Below are 19617 nucleotides of genomic sequence, written 5' to 3' on the forward strand. Positions count from 1 at the left end.
TCCTGCGGCAGTTTAACTCAATCTGATTACTTACACAAACACAATCAAGTGGCAAATGTCATTCACCAAAGTCTTGGTTTAAAATGCAAACTCATAAAGGACACCAGACCTTACTATTAATATAAGCCTAATTTAGTTTTAGAGTCAGGGTCCTACAAATGATATTACAACTAGTCCATTATTATATAACAATCTATATTATCTGTTAACCATCTGGATATAATATTACAGGACAAACAAGCACAAACAACTTATTTAATAGATCCATATATATCACGGTATACAACCATGAGATTGGCTTTTTCATGGGCATTCACAGTAAATCCAAGAAACACAATAGAATCAATGAAAGACCTCCCCCAACAGGACAGGCAAGCGATGAATGTGCAAAAGAAAGCAAACTGCACAAATACAAAAGAGAAAAATAATAATAATAAATAAATAAGCAATAAATATCAAGAACATGAGATGAAGAGTTCTTGGAAGTGAGTCTATAGGTTTTGGGAACAGTTCAGTGATGGGGCAAGTGAAATTGAGTGAAGTTATCCCTCTGGTTCAAGAGCCTGAGGGTCGAGGGGTTAATAGCTGTTCCCGAACCTGTTAGTGTGAGTCTTGAGGCTCCTGTACCTTCTTCCTGATGGCGGCAGTGAGAAGAGAGCATATCCTGGGTGGTGGGGTCACTGATGAAGGATGCTGCTTTCCTGCGACGTTGCTCTGTGTAGAGCTTCTCAATGGTGGAACATAGTTCAATACAATACAGGGATGGGCCAAGGTGAAAGAACATGAGAAGGAGATTAATTGGTGGCATAACTAAGAGCAAGCAATTTTCAGTTTATGGCACTGTCTGTGTGGAGTTTACACGTTCTCCTTTTGGCCATATGAATTTCTCCTGGGTGCTCTGGTTTCCTCCCACCTCCCAATATGCAGGTCAATGGATGACTTGGCTGTTGTAAATTGCCCCTGGTACATGTTTAAGGGGTGGAATTGCCCCCTGGTATGTGTGAGAGGTGGAATTGCCCCTCGTATATGGGTGGGGTGGAATTGCCCCTGGTATGTGTGTGAGAGGTGGAATTGCCCCTAGTACCTGGGTGAGGGGTGGAAACTGGGCGTGTTGGTGGCAGCGTGGGGAGAGTGAGATGGAATTGGTATACATGGGGGACAGTCAGCGCAAACTCAGTCGGCCAAAGACTGCGTGAGCAATGCGCGGAGCACAAGGGCCCATGTGACTGAGCTGCCACACGGTGCTATGGCAATGTAACTCTGTCTCTCCCTGCCCTACTCTTCCCACAGGGGTCAACCAGTTCTGTGAGGACATTATCGACATGCTTCGTCTCTGCCCGCCCTGGTATAGCAAACTTCTGATCTACTTCAAAGCCTGCTGGGCTCTCTTTACACCCCTCCTGCTATTGGTAAGGTGCAGACCTGCTCCTATTCCCTATCCCTCTCTCCCCTCCTCTCCCTCCTCCTCTCCCCTTCCCCTTCACACCCCTCCTGCTATTGGTAAGGTGCTGACCCGCTCCCATTCCCTATCCCTCTCTCCCCTCCTCTCCCTCTCTTCCCTCCTCTCCCTTTCCCTCCTCCTCTCCCTTCCCCTTCACATCCCTCCTGCAACTGGTAAGGTGCAGACCCGCTCCCATTCCCTATCCCTCTCTCCCCTCCTCTCCCTCTCTCCCCTCCTCTCCCTTTCCCTCCTCCTCTCCCTTCCCCTTCACACCCCTCCTGCTATTGGTAAGGTGCAGACCCTCTCCCCTTCCTTTCCACTCTCTCTTCTCTCCTCCCCTCCCCTCCCTTCTCCTTCCCATTTCCCTCTCCCTTTCCCCCTCATCTCCCCCCATCTTTCCCACCCCTTCCCATCTCTCCCTACCACCCCTCCTTATTGTGTTGGTGGGTTAATTGACTGTGATGTTAACCCGTAAGTGTGTGGGTGGAGGTAGTGTCTGGGGGGGGGGGGGAGAGGATGAGAATATAGGGGGAATGGAATGGGATTAGTGTGAATGGGTGGCTGATGAAAGGTCAGTGTTCTGCAATACAAATGCTCAGGACATCAAGGATTCAGGGAGGGGTGGGTAAAGTCTACAACCCTTTGGCCCTTCTCCTAAACTGCATCCCATCTCCTGTACTCAATACTGAGAAGCCAACGTGCCAAAAGTGAAGCCAATGTTCTACAACATGCTACATGAAAAGGTGGCGGCTTTTAATGTCTTATCACGCAAGGGTGTATTAGTCTGCCTGGGCCGGTGTTGGAGGGAACAGATCCATCCCGACCATCCTTCCCGACTATCCGTCCGACACATCCATCCTGACCATCCTTCCCGGTCATCGATCCGACACATCCATCCCAATCATCCGTCCCAGACATCAGTTCAACACATCCATGATCTGTCTGACACATCCGTCCATGCCAATGATGGTGCTTTCTGCAGCCGGTCCCATTTTCCTGCATTTGACCCATATCCCTCTCAGTCTTTCCTGTCCACAAACCTGTCTGAGTGTCATTTAGTTGTACTGCCTCAATCTGAATCAGGTTTATTATCACTGTCAGATGTCATGAAATTTGTTGTTTTGAGGCAGCAGCATAGTGCAATAGATCAAATACTATAAATTTTAATAATATATATTAAAATAACGAAAAAAAGAGAGCCCACTACCAAGCACATCTTTCCCTCCCCCCCTTTCTGCTTTCCGCAGGGATTGCTCCCTATGCAACTCCCTTGTCCATTTGTCCCCCCCCATCCCTTCCCACCGATCTCCCTCCTGGCACTTATCCTTGTAAGCGGAACAAGTGCTACACCTGCCCTTACACTTCCTCCCTCACCACCATTCAGGGCCCCAGACAGTCCTTCCAGGTGAGGCGACACTTCACCTGTGAGTCAGCTGGTGTGGTATACTGCGTCCAGTGCTCCCGGTGTGGCCTTTTATATATTGGTGAGACCCGACGCAGACTGGGAGACCGTTTCGCTGAACACCAATGCTCGGTCCACCAGAAAAAGTAGTATCTCCCAGTGGCCACACAGTTTAATTCCACGTCCCATTCCCATTCTGATATGTCTATCCATGGCCTCCTCTACTGTCAAAATGAGGCCACACTCAGGTTGGAGGAGCAACACCTGATATTCCATCTGGGTAGCCTTCAACCTGATGGCATGAACATTGATTTCCCTAACTTCCGTTAATGCTCCTCCTCCCCTTCTTGCCCCATCCCATATTTATTTATTTATCCCCCTTTTTCTTTCTCTCTCCCTTTTTCTCTCTCTGTCCTTCTCACAACCATTCCTTGCCTGCTCCCCATCTCCCTCTGGTGCTCCCCTCCCCCTTTCTTTCTCCCTAGGCCTCCCGTCCCATGATCCTCTACCTTCTCCAGCTCTGTATCCCTTTTGCCAATCAACGTTTCAGCTCTTAGCTTTACCCCACCTCCTCCTGTCTTCTCCTATCATTTCAGATCTCCCCCTCCCCCTCCCACTTTCAAATCTCTTACTATCTCTTCTTTCAGTTAGTCCTGACAAAGGGTCTCGGCCCGAAACGTCAACAGTGCGTCTTCCTATAGATGCTGCCTGGCCTGCTGCGTTCCACCAGCATTTTGTGTGTGTTGTTTGAATTTCCAGCATCTGCAGATTTCCTCATGTTAGCAGAATAGTGTTTCTGGGTTTTGGGATCATTCAGTAATCAGATGGCGGAAGGGAAGAAGAACTCCTGAGTGTGGGTCTTCAGGCTCCTGAACCTCCTCCCTGAGGGTAGCAATGAGAAGAGGGCATGTCCTGGGTGGTGAGGGTCTGGAGTGATGACAATGAGAAGAGAGCATGTCCTGGGTGGTGAGGGTCCGGAGTGATGATAATGAGAAGAGAGCATGTCCTGGGTGGTGAGGGTCTGGAGTGATGACAATGAGAAGAGAGCATGTCCTGGGTGGTGAGGGTCCGGAGTGATGATAATGAGAAGAGAGCATGTCCTGGGTAGTGAGGGTCCGGAGTGATGATAATGAGAAGAGAGCATGTCCTGGGTAGTGAGGGTCCGGAGTGATGACAATGAGAAGAGAGCATGTCCTGGGTGGTGAGGGTCTGGAGTGATGACAATGAGAAGAGAGCATGTCCTGGGTGGTGAGGGTCCGGAGTGATGATAATGAGAAGAGAGCATGTCCTGGGTGGTGAGGGTCCGGAGTGATGATAATGAGAAGAGAGCATGTCCTGGGTGGTGAGGGTCCGGAGTGATGATAATGAGAAGAGAGCATGTCCTGGGTGGTGAGGGTCCGGAGTGATGATAATGAGAAGAGAGCATGTCCTGGGTGGTGAGGGTCCGGAGTGATGATAATGAGAAGAGAGCATGTCCTGGGTTGTGAGGGTCTGGAGTGATGATAATGAGAAGAGAGCATTTCCTGGGTGGTGAGGGTCCGGAGTGATGATAATGAGAAGAGAGCATGTCCTGGGTGGTGAGGGTCTGGAGTGATGACAATGAGAAGAGAGCATGTCCTGGGTGGTGAGGGTCCGGAGTGATGATAATGAGAAGAGAGCATGTCCTGGGTGGTGAGGGTCTGGAGTGATGACAATGAGAAGAGAGCATGTCCTGGGTGGTGAGGGTCCGGAGTGATGATAATGAGAAGAGAGCATGTCCTGGGTGGTGAGGGTCTGGAGTGATGACAATGAGAAGAGAGCATGTCCTGGGTGGTGAGGGTCCGGAGTGATGATAATGAGAAGAGAGCATGTCCTGGGTGGTGAGGGTCCGGAGTGATGATAATGAGAAGAGAGCATGTCCTGGGTGGTGAGGGTCCGGAGTGATGATAATGAGAAGAGAGCATGCCCTGGGTGGTGAGGGTCTGGAGTGATGACAATGAGAAGAGAGCATGTCCTGGGTGGTGAGGGTCCGGAGTGATGATAATGAGAAGAGAGCATGTCCTGGGTGGTGAGGGTCTGGAGTGATGACAATGAGAAGAGAGCATGTCCTGGGTGGTGAGGGTCCGGAGTGATGATAATGAGAAGAGAGCATGTCCTGGGTGGTGAGGGTCTGGAGTGATGACAATGAGAAGAGAGCATGTCCTGGGTGGTGAGGGTCCGGAGTGATGATAATGAGAAGAGAGCATGTCCTGGGTGGTGAGGGTCCGGAGTGATGATAATGAGAAGAGAGCATGTCCTGGGTGGTGAGGGTCCGGAGTGATGATAATGAGAAGAGAGCATGTCCTGGGTGGTGAGGGTCCGGAGTGATGATAATGAGAAGAGAGCATGTCCTGGGTGGTGAGGGTCCGGAGTGATGATAATGAGAAGAGAGCATGCCCTGGGTGGTGAGGGTCTGGAGTGATGACAATGAGAAGAGAGCATGTCCTGGGTGGTGAGGGTCCGGAGTGATGATAATGAGAAGAGAGCATGTCCTGGGTGGTGAGGGTCTGGAGTGATGACAATGAGAAGAGAGCATGTCCTGGGTGGTGAGGGTCCGGAGTGATGATAATGAGAAGAGAGCATGTCCTGGGTGGTGAGGGTCCGGAGTGATGACAATGAGAAGAGAGCATGTCCTGGGTGGTGAGGGTCCGGAGTGATGACAATGAGAAGAGAGCATGTCCTGGTTGGTGAGGGTCCGGAGTGATGATAATGAGAAGAGAGCATGTCCTGGGTAGTGAGGGTCCGGAGTGATGATAATGAGAAGAGAGCATGTCCTGGGTGGTGAGGGTCCGGAGTGATGATAATGAGAAGAGAGCATGTCCTGGGTGGTGAGGGTCCGGAGTGATGATAATGAGAAGAGAGCATGTCCTGGGTGGTGAGGGTCCGGAGTGATGATAATGAGAAGAGAGCATGTCCTGGGTGGTGAGGGTCCGGAGTGATGATAATGAGAAGAGAGCATTTCCTGGGTGGTGAGGGTCCGGAGTGATGATAATGAGAAGAGAGCATGTCCTGGGTGGTGAGGGTCTGGAGTGATGACAATGAGAAGAGAACATGTCCTGGGTGGTGAGGGTCCGGAGTGATGATAATGAGAAGAGAGCATGTCCTGGGTGGTGAGGGTCTGGAGTGATGACAATGAGAAGAGAGCATGTCCTGGGTGGTGAGGGTCCGGAGTGATGATAATGAGAAGAGAGCATGTCCTGGGTAGCGAGGGTCCGGAGTGATGATAATGAGAAGAGAGCATGTCCTGGGTGGCGAGGGTCCGGAGTGATGATAATGAGAAGCGGGCATGTCCTGGGTAGTGAGGGTCCGGAGTGATGATAATGAGAAGAAATCATATCCTGGGTAGTGAGGGTCCGGAGTGATGACAATGAGAAGAGAACAAGTCCTGGGTGATGAGGGTTGGAGTGATGACAATGAGAAGAGAACACGTCCTGGGTGATGAGGGTTGGAGTGATGACAATGAGAAGAGAGCACGTCCTGGGTGATGAGGGTTGGAGTGATGACAAGGAGAAGCTACGAGCCCATGGTATTACAGGAAAGATACTAGTATGGATAAAGCAATGGCTGATTGGCAGGAGGCAAAGAGTGGGATTAAAGGGAGCCTTTTCTGGTTGACTGCCAATGACAGAGGTCTATGAATATTTTTATGTTATATGTCAATGATATAGATGATGGAATTGATGGCTTTGTTGAAAATTTTGTAGATGATATGAAGATAGGTGGAGGGGCAGGTAGCTTTGAGGAAGTAGAGAGGCTGCAGAAGGTCGTAGACAGATTAGGAGAATGGGCAAAGAAATGACAGATAGAAAACAGAGTCGGGAAGTGTATGGTCATGCACTTTGATAGAAGACGTGAAAGGGTTGAGTACTTTCTAAATGGAGAGAAAATACATAACAAAACAGAGTTGCAAAGGGACTTGGGAGTCCTTGTGCAAGATTACCTGGAAGTTAATTTGCAGGTTGAGTCTGTGCTGACGAAGGCAAATGCAACAATGTTAGCATTCATTTTAAAAGGACTACAGTATTAAAGCAAGGATGTAATGTTGAGACTTCATAAAGCACTGGTGAAGCCTCACTCGGAGGATTGTGAACATTTTGGGCCCTTTATCTTAGAAAGGATGTCCTGAACCTGGAGAGGGTTTAAAGGAAGTTCCAGATTGAACGGCTTGTCATATGAAGAACGTTTGATGGCTCTGGTCCTGTATTCACTAGAATTCAAAAGAATGAGGGATGACCTCATTGAAAAGCCTTTACAGAGTCAATGTGGAGAGGTTGTTTCCTCTGGTGGGCGAGTCTAAGACCAGACACAGCCTCAGAATACGGGATGTCCTTTTAGAACAGAGATGAAGAGGAATTTCTTTAGCCAGAGAGCGGTGAATCTGTGGAATTCCTTGTCATAGGCAGCTGTAGAGGCCAAGTCTTTATGTACAGTGTCTAGAAAAAATGTTCATCCCCCTTGGAAGTTTTTATGTTTTATTGTTTTACAACATTGAATCTCAGTGGATTTAATTTGGCTTTTTTTGACACTGATCAACTGAAAAATACTTTTTCATGTCAAAGTGAAGACAGATCTCTACAAAGTGATCTAAATTAATTACAAATATAAAACGCAAAATTATTGATTGTGTAAGTATTCCCCCCCCCCTTAATGTGACACACCAAATCATCACTGGTGCAGCCAATTGGTTTTAGAAGTCACATAATTAGTTAAATGGAGATCACCTGTGTGCAGTCAAGGTGTTTCAATAGATTGTAGTAAAAATATACCTGTATCTGGAAGGTCCAACTGCCGGTGAGTCAGTATCCTGGCAAAAACTACACCATGAAGACAAAAGAACACTCCAAGCAACTCTGTGAAAAGGTTTTGAAAAGCACAAGTCAGGAGATGGATACAAAAAAATTTCCAAGTCACTGAATATCCCTCGGAGTACAGTTAAGTCAATCATCAAGAAATGGAAAGAATATGGCACAGCTGTAAATCTGCTTAGAGTAGGCTGTCCTCAAAAACTGAGTGACCGTGCAAGAAGGGGACTAGTGAGGGAGGGCATCAAGAGACCTATGACAACTCTGGAGGGGTTATAAGCTTCAGTGGCTGAGATGGAGAGACTGCATATACAACTGTTGCCCCAGGTGCTTCACCAGTCACAGCTTTATGGGAGAGTGGCAAAGAGAAAGCCACTGTTGGAAAAAAAATCTCCCATGAAATCTCAGCTAGAGTTTGCCAGAAGGCATGTGGGAGATTCTGAAGTCAGCTGGAAGAAGGTTCTGTGGTCTGATTAAACCAAAATTGAGCTTTTTGGCCATCAGACTAAACGCGATGTTTGGTGTAAGCCAAACACCACACATCATCAAAAACACACCATCCCTACCGTGAAGCATGGTGGTGGCTGCATCAGGCTGTGGGGATGCTTCACTGTAGCAGGCCCTGGAAGGCTTGTGAAGGTAGAGGGTAAAATGAATGCAGCAAAATACAGGGAAACCCTGGAGGAAAACCTGATGCAGTCTGCAAGAGAACTGCAGCTCGGGAGAAGATTTGTTTTCCAGTGAGACATTAACACCAAGCATAAAGCCAAAGCTACACAGGAATTGCTTAAAAACATCAAAGTTAATGTCCTGGAGTGGCCCAGTTAGACTCCAGACCTCAACCCAATTGAGAATCTGTGGTTGAACTTGAAAAGGGCTGTTCACTGAGAATCCCCATGCAATCTGACAGATCTTGAGCAATTTTGTAAAGAAGAATGGGGGAAAATTGTGGTGTCTAGATGTGCAAAGCTAAAAGAGACCTGTCCACACAGACTCAAGGCTGTAATTACTGCCAAAGGTGCAAATACTGACTTGAAGGAGGTGAATACATATGCAAATCATTATTTTGTGTTTAGTAATTGTAATAAATTTAGACCAATTTGTAGAAATGTGTTTTCACTGTGACACAAAAGAGTCTTTTCAGTTGATCAGTGTCAAAAGAGCCAAATTAAATCCACTGTGATTCCGTGTTGTAAAACAATAAAACGTGAAAACTTCCAAGGGTGGTGAATACTTTATATAGGCACTGTACATTTAAGGCAGAGATTGATGGATTCTTGACTGGTCAGGGCATGAAGGGACATGGGGAGAAGGCGGGAGATTGGGGCTGAGAGGGAAATGGATCAGCCATGGTAAAATTGGTGAGCAGATTCGATGGGCCAGATGGCCTAATTCTGCTCCTTAAACACCAGCTCAAATACCTACTTATTAAACATCGCTTTCAATGAACAACTTATTGTCTTTTATTTTCATGTTAGTTTTTATTTTTGATTTTATTTTCATGTTTGTACTTTTATCCCATTGTAAAGCAAAAGTTGCATTTCATGTTGGGATGTAATGTTAAAATTGTACAAGGCATTGGTGAGGCCGAATTTGGAGTATTGTGTACAGTTCTGGTCACTGAATTATAGGAAAGATGTCAACAAAATAGAGAGAGTACAGAGAAGATTTACTAGAATGTTACCTGGGTTTCAGCACCTAAGTTACAGGGAAAGGTTGAACAAGTTAGGTCTTTATTCTTTGGAGCGATGAAGGTTGAGGGGGGACTTGAGAGAGGTCTTTAAAATTATGAGGGGGATAGATAGAGTTGGCGTGGATAGGCTTTTTCCATTAAGAGTAGGGGAGATTCAAACAAGAGGACATGAGTTGAGAGTTTGGGGGCAAAAGTTTAAGGGTAACATGAGGGGGAATTACTTTACTCAGAGAGTGGTATTTGTGTGGAACGAGCTTCCAGTAGAAGTGGTAGAGGCAGGTTCGGTGTTGTCATTTAAAGTAAAATTGGATAGGTATATGGACAGGAAAGGAATGGAGGGTTATGGGCTAAGTGCGGGCCAGCAGGACGAGGTGAGAATAAGCGTTCGGCACGGACTAGAAGGGCTGAGATGGCCTGTTTGGTGCTGTAATTGTTATAAATTGTTATATGGTTATATGATGTACAGAAGTGAAGCAGAGTGAGGAGTGATCTCGTTGAGAAGTGAAGGAGACTGAGGAGTGACGCAGACTGACGGTGACCTTGTTGAGGAGTGAAGGAGACTGAGGAGTGACCTTGTTGAGGAGTGAAGGGGAGTGAGGAGTGACCTTGTTGAGGAGTGAAGGAGAGTGATGGTGACCTTGTTGAGGAGTGAAGGGGAGTGAGGAGTGACCTTGTTGAGGAGTGACGCAGACTGACGGTGACCTTGTTGAGGAGTGACACAGTAGCACAGCATTTAGCGTAACAGTGACAATGCCAGTGACATGGGTTCAATTCCTGCTGCAGTCTTTAAGGAGTTTATACGTTCTCACCATGACCACGTGCTCTGGTTTCCTCCAGAAGCTCCAGTTTCCTCCCACATTCCAAAGAAGTGTAGGTTAGGGTTTGTGAGTTTGGGTCATGCTATACAGGTGCCTGAAGTGGTGACAGCTTTGGGCTGTCCCCTGCTTGTGAATAGACTCTGTTCACCGCTGACAACAATTCATTGTGTGTTTCGATGTACATGTGACAAATCAAACTATTTACCCCATAAGACCAGAAGACATAGGAGCAGAATTAGGCCATTCTGCCCATCGAGTCTGCTCCGCCATTCCATCATGGCTGATCCCAGACCCCACACAACCCCATACACCTGCCTTCTCGCCATATCCTTTGATGCCCTGACCGATCAGGAAACTATCAACTTCTGCCTTAAATATACGCATGGACTTGGCCTCCACTGTAGTCTGAGGCAGAGCATTCCACAGATTCACTACTCTCTGGCTAAAACAATTCCTCCTTACTTCTGTTGTAAAAGGACACCCCTCAATTCTGAGTCTGTGCCCTCTAGTTCTGGATTCCCCCACCAAAGGAAACATCTTCTCCCCATCCACCAAATCCAGTCCTTTCACGATTCAGTACATTTCAATGAGATCCCCAGCATTCTTCTAAATTCCAGTGAGTACAGGCCCAAAGCTGCCAAATGCTCCATATATGTTAACCCCTTCATTCCCGAATAATCCTTGTGAACCTCCTCTGGACTCTCTCCAATGACAACACATCCTTTCTGAATTATAGGGCCCAAAACTGTTGACAATACTTCAAGTGCAACCTGTCTAGTGTTTTATAAAGCCTCAGCATTATCTCCTTGCTTTTATATTCTATTCCCCTGGAAATAAATGCCAACATTGTATTTGCCACCTTTACCACAGGTTCAGCCTGTAAATTAACCTTCTGGGAGTCTTGGGCACAAGGACTCCTAAGTCCCTCTGCACCTCTGATGTTTGAACCTTCTCCCCATTTAGATAATAATCTACACTATTGTTCATTCTATCAAAATGCATTTTCATACATTTCCTAACACTGTATTCCATCTGTCACTTTTTTGCCCATTCTTCCAATTTGTCTAAGTCCTGCTGCAATCACGTTGCTTCCTCAGCACTACCTACCCTTCCACCTATCTTCGTATCATCCATAAACTTTGCCACAAGCCATCAAATCCATTATCTAAATCACTGACAAACAATGTGGAAAGTAGTGGTCTTAAAACTGACCCCTGAGGAATATCACTAGTCACCGGCAGCCAACCAGAAAAGACCCCTTTATTCCCACTCACTGCCTCCTGTCTGTCAGCCATTCCTCTATCCATGCCAGTATCTTTCCTGTAACACCATAGGATTTTATCTTGTTAAGCAGCCTCATGAGTGACACCTTATCAAATGCTGGGGAGCTAAGGCTTTAAGGGAGCTAGAGCTTTACTCTTTGGAGAGAAGGAGGATGAGAGGAGACATGATAGAGGTGTACAAGATATTAAGAGGAATAGACAGAATGGACAGCCAGTGCCTCTTCCCCAGGGCACCACTGCTTAGTACAAGAGGACATGGCTTTAAGGTAAGGGGAGGGAAGTTCAAGGGGGATATTAGAGGAAGGTTTTTCACTCAGAGAGCGGTTGGTGCGTGGAATGCACTGCCTGAGTCAGTGGTGGAGGCAGATACACTAGTGAAGTTTAAGAGACTACTAGACAGGTATATGGAGGAATTTAAGGTGGGGGGTTATATGGGAGGCAGGGTTTGAGGGTCGGCACAACATTGTGGGCTGAAGGGCCTGTAATGTGCTGTACTATTCTATGTTCTATGCCTTCTGAAAATCCAAGTAAATGACACCCACTGCCTCTCCTTTGTCCACCCTGCTTGTTACTTCCTCCAAGGACTCTAACAGATTTGTTAGGCAAGATTTCCCTTCACAGAAACCATGCTGACTTTGACTTATTTTATCATTAGTCTCCAAGTACCCCAACACCTCATCCTTAATAATAAACTCCAACACTTTCCCAACCACTGAGGTTCGGCTAACTGGCTATAACTTCCTTTCTTTTGCTTTCCTCCCTTCTTAAAGAGTGGAGTGACATTTGCAATCCTCTAGTCCTCTGGAACCATGCCAGAATCAAGTGATTCTTGAAAGATCGTGACCAATGTCTTCAATAACCTCTCTTAGGACTCGGGGATGTAGTCAATCTGGCCTAATTGACTTATGTGAACTTAAGACCTTTCAGTTTGCCTAGCACTTTTCCTTTGTAATAGCAATGACACTCACTCCTGCTCCCTGACACTCACAGACCTCTGGCACACTGCGAGGGTCTTCCACAGTGAAGGCTGATGCAAAGTATTCATTAAGTTCATCTGGCATTTCTTTGTCCCCGTTACTACCTCACCAGCATCATTTTCCAGTGGTCCAATATCAACTCTCACCTCCCTTTTACTCTTTATATAACTGAAAACAGTTCTAGTATCCAGCTTTATATTATTGGCCAGTTTGCCCTAATTATTTCATCTTTCCCCTTCTTATAACTTTAAGCTGTCAATGGGACACCTTGTCAGAGTCCTTGCAAAAGTTCACATAGACAACATCTACCACCTTGGGCTCATTAATTCACTTGGTTACATCTTCAGAAAACTCGACCACATTGGTGGGACCACGGTTTTTCGCACACAGACCTGCGGGCTGTGATAAGAGTTCTGTGGGTGTGACGTGTTGTGTATTGTATCGAGTGGGTTTCAAGTGTAAAACCTCCTTTATCTAACTCCATCTCTCCATTACAGTTTATCTTGATGTACATCTTCATCGAGATGTACAACACAAGCCTGCACTATGGAACCTACGAGTACCCAGTGTGGGGGAAGGCGCTCGGTGTGTGCCTGGGGGTTGTATGCTGTGTGCAGATCCCTCTCTGGGCTATAGCTGCAGTGGTGAAAGAGTCAGGAACACTACGAGATGTAAGAATGACTTCTCAAATTTGCCTTTTCCCTCCAGCAGACCATAATAACAGATCATTCCAGAGAAGTGATGCCTGAGGGGCACGTGGGCACTAATGAAGAGGTCACGAGGGCATCACCCTCCATGTAGAGTGCGTCATTGCCTAAGAGAGGGAACTTCTGAACCTCAGCACTTCCCCTCCCACTGTGACCCTCCCTCAATACTGCCTCTCCCACTGTGACCATCCCTGAACACTGCCCCTCCCACTGTGTGACCCTCTCGGTACTGCCCCTTCCACTGTGACCCTCCCTCAGTACTGCCCCTCCCATTGACCCTCCCTCAGTACTGCCTCTCCCACTGTGACCATCCCTGAACACTGCCCCTCCCACTGTATGACCCTCTCTTGGTACTGCCCCTTCCACTGTGACCCTCCCTCAGTACTGCCCCTCCCATTGACCCTCCCTCAGTACTGCCCCTCCCACTGTGACTATCCCTGAACACTGCCCCTCCCACTGTGTGACCCTCTCTTGGTACTGCCCCTTTCATTGTAATGCTCCCTCAGTACTGCCCCTTCCACTGAGTGGCCTCCTCTCCCTCACTACTACCCCTCCCTGCATCTCCTGGATTTGACCTCAGGACCTGGAGTGTGTACCACTAACCGATGGTCAGCGAGACCTGTGACCTGTGCCTGGCCACTGCTACTGTCCGGCCAGGCATAACCTCTGGCCATTGGGGTGGGACCAAGCTACTGACGTCTGATATCAGTTCTTCTCTTCCCACAGCGCTTTCAGAAAGCCATCCGGCCCCTGAACTCCTGGAAAGTGACCGGCGGAGACCGGACCTTCACCCTGGAAACCATCGACGTTCCCTTCTCCGTGACACTGACCGACCATGACTTTACGGAAGTGTGAGGTGCCTCTCTCACCGGCAGCAGAGGGAGCCTCGCTGGGTGAGGGTGTGAACTCCCTCAAGCAGGTCCATGCCCCAGACCCAGCAGGACAGAACTAGCAGCTGCCCACACCGCGATGGAGCGGCCGTGCGGTCCTGGAGTCCGAATGGTCACCGCACGCTCATACCTACATCTGACAACAACAACGGTGCCCCAGCGAGTCCATGCTGTGCCCTGTGCTCACTGACACTAGACCAGCCGGTTCGGTCACTCCTTTGGAAAACGTTTGGCATTGGGTGGGATTAATATTGTTACATGTACCGAGATACAGAGAAATGCTCGCCTCACGTGCTATTAATTTATTGTTTTTATGAGATGCAGTGTGGGACAGGCCCTTCTGGCCCAAAGAGCCACTCCCCTCTGCAACCTGCTTATTTAACCCTGATCTAATCACAGGACAACCTACAAGGGTCAGTATACCTTTGGGCAGTGGGGCAGTCATTAAACAGTAGAAGGGAAAACCATAATGGATTGTACTACAAGGTGCAGCACAGGAAGACAATAAGGTCATAAAACCATCAGACACAGGCCACTCGGCCCATCGAGTTGCTCTGCTGTTCCATCATGGCTGATTTAAGACCTTAAGACAAAGGAGCAGATTTATTTTCCTTCTCAACCCCTTCTCCCCGTAATCTTTGATACGCAGACTAACCAAGAACCTATCACCCTTCACTTTAAATCTAACTAATAAATGGCTTCCCCAGCTGTCTGTGGCAATGAATTCACCACCCTCTCTTCCACACTCGATTGTCACCCTCCCTCAGAACAGCCCTCCCACAGTGTGACCCTCACTCAGTACCACACCCCCTCCCACAGTGTGACCCTCCCTCAGTATCACCCCTCCCACTGTGTGACCCTCCCTCAGTATCCCCCCTCCCACAGTATGACCCTCCCTCAGTACCACACCCCCTCCCACAGTGTGACCCTCCCTCAGTACCACCCCTCCCACAGTGTGACCCTCCCTCAGTATCACCCCCCCACAGTGTGACCCTCCCTCAGTATCCCCCTCCCACAGTATGACCCTCCCTCAGTGCCACACCCCCTCCCACAGTGTGACCCTCCCTCAGTACCACCCGTCCCACAGTGTGACCCTCCCTCAGTATCACCCCCCCACAGTGTGACCCTCCCTCAGTATCCCCCTCCCACAGTATGACCCTCCCTCAGTACCCTCTCCCACAGTGTGTCCCTCCCTCAGTACCACCCCTCCCACTGTGTGACCCTCCCTCAGTACCACACCCCCTCCCACAGTATGACCCTCCCTCAGTACCACACCCCCTCCCACAGTGTGACCCTCCCTCAGTACCACCCGTCCCACAGTGTGACCCTCCCTCAGTATCACCCCCCCCACAGTGTGACCCTCCCTCAGTATCCCCCTCCCACAGTATGACCCTCCCTCAGTACCACCCCTCCCACGGTGTGACCCTCCCTCAGTACCACACCCCCTCCCACAGTGTGACCCTCCCTCAGTACCACCCCTCCCACAGTGTGACCCTCCCTCAGTACCACCACTCCCACAGTGTGACCCTCCCTCAGTACCACCCCCTCCCCTCTCCCACAGTGTGACCCTCCCTCAGTACCACACCCCCTCCCACAGTGTGACCCTCCCTCAGTACCACCCCCCCCACAGTGTGACCCTCCCTCAGTACCACCCCTCCCTCAGTGTGACCCTCCCTCAGTACCACCCCCTCCCCTCTCCCACAGTGTGACCCTCCCTCAGTACCACACCCCCTCCCACAGTGTGACCCTCCCTCAGTACCACCCCTCCCACTGTGTGACCCTCCCTCAGTATCCCCCCTCCCACAGTGTGACCCTCCCTCAGTACCACCCCCCCCACAGTATGACCCTCCTGCAGTGTGACCCTCCCTCAGTACCACCCCCCCACAGTGACCCTCCCTCAGTACCACCCCTCCCTCAGTACCACCCCTCCCACAGTGTGACCCTCCCTCAGTACCACCCCTCCCTCAGTACCACCCTTCCCACAGTGTGACCCTCCCTCAGTACCACCCCTCCCACAGTGTGACCCTCCCTCAGTACCACCCCTCCCTCAGTACCACCCTTCCCACAGTGTGACCCTCCCTCAGTACCACCCTTCCCACAGTGTGACCCTCCCTCAGTACCACCCCTCCCACAGTGTGACCCTCCCTCAGTACCACCTCTCCCACAGTGTGACCCTCCCTCAGTGTTGTCAACCCCCCCCCCCACGGTGTGACACTCTCTCCATACTGCCCCTCCCACAGTTCTCCCTGTGTGTCAGTCAATACCCATATCCTTGACCCTGACCCCCACCCCTCTCCCCGGACTCTGGTGTCGCCACCTGATCCCATCACAGCCGCAGGGCAAAGGGCACTGGTGCTCCCTGCGGGTCAGTTCGGTACCCAGTGCACTGAGATAGTACGAGGGAAAACAACAACAGAATGCAGAATCAAGTGTCACAGTTACCGAGGGACAGTGCAGTGCAGGCCGATTGCAGACTGGTCCCGCAGTTGGAAATGTGGGCTGGGGAGTGTCAGATGGAGCGATGGTGTGCAGGGAGATGGAGAGCAGGGTGAGGGGTGTGGAGGGGGAGGTAGGGGACATTGGATGGGGAGTGGTCTCAGTGGGTGGGGAGGGGAGCAGGGGCAAGTTGATGACGATGTTCCGCAGCGGCTGCCATCTACCGGGGAACGACCCCGGTTTGGGATCAACACTGCGGAAACGGGATTAGGTGGGAATGGGCTGCGTTGATTGGCAGAATGGTCTGGGGGCTCCTTGCATACTCCACCCCCACCCACTCAGATTCTGCTTCCACCCCCCACAACACACACAAACCCAGAGCCTGACTTTGGCTTCTTCTGTATTTGTAGCAGAGATTTTCCATCAAGATTTCGGCAGTGTTCATTGCTCCCACCCCCGGGGAGTCCCTCTCCCAGGACGAGGCATTGGCAACAACATCTGCCAAGCATCATGAAAAACAATTAAAGGAAAGGCTGCTCCCCCGGGGAGGGTGACGGACACTGGGTGTTGGCCTCGCCCTGCTCCCCCCGGGAGGGTGACGGACACTGGGTGTTGGCCTCGCCCTGCTCCCCTGCCTTGCTGCTGATCTGACCGGCTCTGCTGGTGAATACTCTCCAGTTCAGTCATCAACTGTACACCAAAACAACGGCCCCAGACAAGGTGCACGACACGGTACATGTAACTCACACATCAAATGCTGGAGGAGCTCCGCAGGTCAGGCAGCATCTATGGAAATGAATAAACAGTCAATGTTTTGGGTTGAAACCCTTCATCAGGTTACATAAAGCAATGTTACTACAAATAAATAACAAACAATAAGGAGATATATGACACAAGTTGAAAAGTAAACAGTCTAATAGGCTGCTTCGTGTGTGATGTGACCTGGGTGGTGTCAGGGAGTTCAGTAGTCTTACTGCCTGGGGGAAGAGGTTGTTTCCCATCCTAAGAGTCCTTGTCCGAATGCTGCGGTACCTCCAGCCTGAAGGTAGGGGTCAGAGATTGTTGGATGGATGGCGGTGGGGGATCATTGGCAAGGCTAAGGAACCTGCAGACACAGCAGTCCTGCGAAGTACCTCTGATGGATGGAGAGAGGCCCCGATGACCGTGTCGGCAGTCCTCGATTGCTGGTTGGCAGAAAGGGTGCAGTGGGGGAGGCGAGGAATTGCCCCTTCCTGGTCATTGCCTGGGGAGGGGCAGTGCTGTGTCCTGGTGGTTTGGGCTGGTCACTGAGATGCAGGGAGGAGAGTGGTGGGTTGGAGAGCTTCCCACCTGTGAGGGACATTATTCAACAGGTTTAAATGCCTTTTAATGTGCCTGCCCCACACCCGTCCCCCACCACTGATGGTCATTGTGCCCTAGGTTTGAGGGGTAACTTCATATGGTGTACAGAGTTGTGAACACAGTTCAACACATCACAGAAACCAGCTCTGTCTCTACTTCTCACTGGCTCTGTAAAGCAACCAGCATCATCAAACACCCCATTCTCTCTCCTCTCTCCCACTGCACTTTCTCTGTAACACTTTATTCTGCACTCTGTTATTGTTCCACTGTGGTCCTCCCCAGTGCACAGTGTAATGATTTGATCTGTATAAACAGTTTGCAACACAAATTTTTCACTGTATTGCATTTCCACAGTAATAGATTCAGAGAGAGAGAGAGAGAGAGAGAGAGAGAGTTAGAGAGAGAAGCCCTTCAGCCCATCTAGTCTATGCTGACCTAATATTCTCCCTGGTCCCATCTACCTGCACCCGGACCATACCTCCATGCCCCGCCCATCCATGTACTTATCCAAAAGTCTCTTAAATATTGAAATCGAACTTGCAGAAGTTCCACTCTCACCACCCTCTGAGTGAAGAAGTTCCCTCTCATGTTCCCCTTAAATATTTCACCTTTCACCCTTAACCTATGACTTCTAGCTGTTCATAATCCCAAACAGCCTCAGTGGAAAAAGCCTGCTTACACTTATCCTGTCTGTTCCCCTTATAATTCTGTACACCTTTATCAAATCTCCCCTCAATCTTCAATGTTCCAAGGAATGAAGTCCTAACCTATTCAACCTTTCCCTATAACTCAGGTCCTCAAATCCCAGCAACATCCTTCTCTGCAACTCTTTAAATCTTATTTACATCTTTCCTGTAGATGGGTGACTAAAACTGCACACAGTACTCCAAATTAGCCACACCATCTTATACAACTTCAACATAACATTCCAACTCCTGTACCCAATAGCAACACACACACAAAATGCTGGAGGAACTCAGCAGGCCAAGCAGCATCTATGGAAAAGAGTACAGTCGACATTTCAGGCTGAGACCCTTCCTTCGGACTGGACAAAAAAGATGAGTCAGAGTAAGAAGGTGGAGAGATGGGAGGGAGAGGGGTGAAGTAAAGAGCTGGGAAGTTGATTGGTGAAAGAGATACAGGGCTGGAAAAGGGGAAATCTAATAGGAGAGGACAGAAGGCCATAGAAGAAAGAAAAGGGGGAGACGCAGCAGAGGGAGTTGATGGGCAGGCGAGGAGACAAGGTGAGAGAGGGAAATGGAATGGGGAATTGTGAAGGGCTCATTACCAGAAGTTTGAGAAATCGATGTTCATGCCATCAGGTTGGAGGCTACCGAGACAGAATATAAAGTGTTGCTCCTCCAAACTGAGTGTCACTTCATCACGACAGTGGAGGAGGCCATGGACTGACATGTCGGAATGGGAATGGGTGGCCACCAGGAGATCCTGCTTTTTCTGGTCAGATGGAACACAGGTGCTTGGTGAAGTGGTCTCCCAATCTACGTCAGGTCTCACTGATGTGCAGGAGGCCACACTGGGAGCACTGCACACAGTAAATGACCCCAACAGATTTACAGGTGAAGTGTCGTCTCACCTGGAAGGACTGTTTGGGGCCCTGAATGGTAGTGAGGGAGGAGGTGTAGAGGCAGGTGTAGCACTTGTTCCACTTGCAAGGATAAATGCCAGGAAAGAGATCAGTGGGGAGGGATGAATGGACAAGGGAGTCGCGTAGGGCGTGATCCCTGCAGAAAGTGAGGGTGGGAGTGTGGGAAAGATGTGCTTGGTGGTGGGATCCCATTGAAGATGGCG

At 49.3% G+C, this 19617-nt stretch overlaps 1 protein-coding gene across 1 annotated transcript in view; it reads left to right on the forward strand.

Annotated features, from left to right (window-relative positions):
- slc6a7 (solute carrier family 6 member 7) overlaps positions 1–14318 on the forward strand; it is a 92184-nt gene extending 77866 nt beyond the window's left edge. Inside the window, exons 13-15 of the mRNA XM_073044423.1 lie at positions 1291–1409; positions 12932–13105; positions 13868–14318. Coding sequence (XP_072900524.1) covers positions 1291–1409; positions 12932–13105; positions 13868–13996 — 422 coding nt within the window. The 3' untranslated portion in view covers positions 13997–14318. The remainder of the gene's footprint in view (positions 1–1290; positions 1410–12931; positions 13106–13867) is intronic.
- Positions 14319–19617: the final 5299 nt, after the last annotated feature.

The sequence above is a fragment of the Hemitrygon akajei genome, chromosome 4, assembly GCF_048418815.1.
Source record: "Hemitrygon akajei chromosome 4, sHemAka1.3, whole genome shotgun sequence".
Taxonomy (NCBI): domain Eukaryota; kingdom Metazoa; phylum Chordata; class Chondrichthyes; order Myliobatiformes; family Dasyatidae; genus Hemitrygon; species Hemitrygon akajei.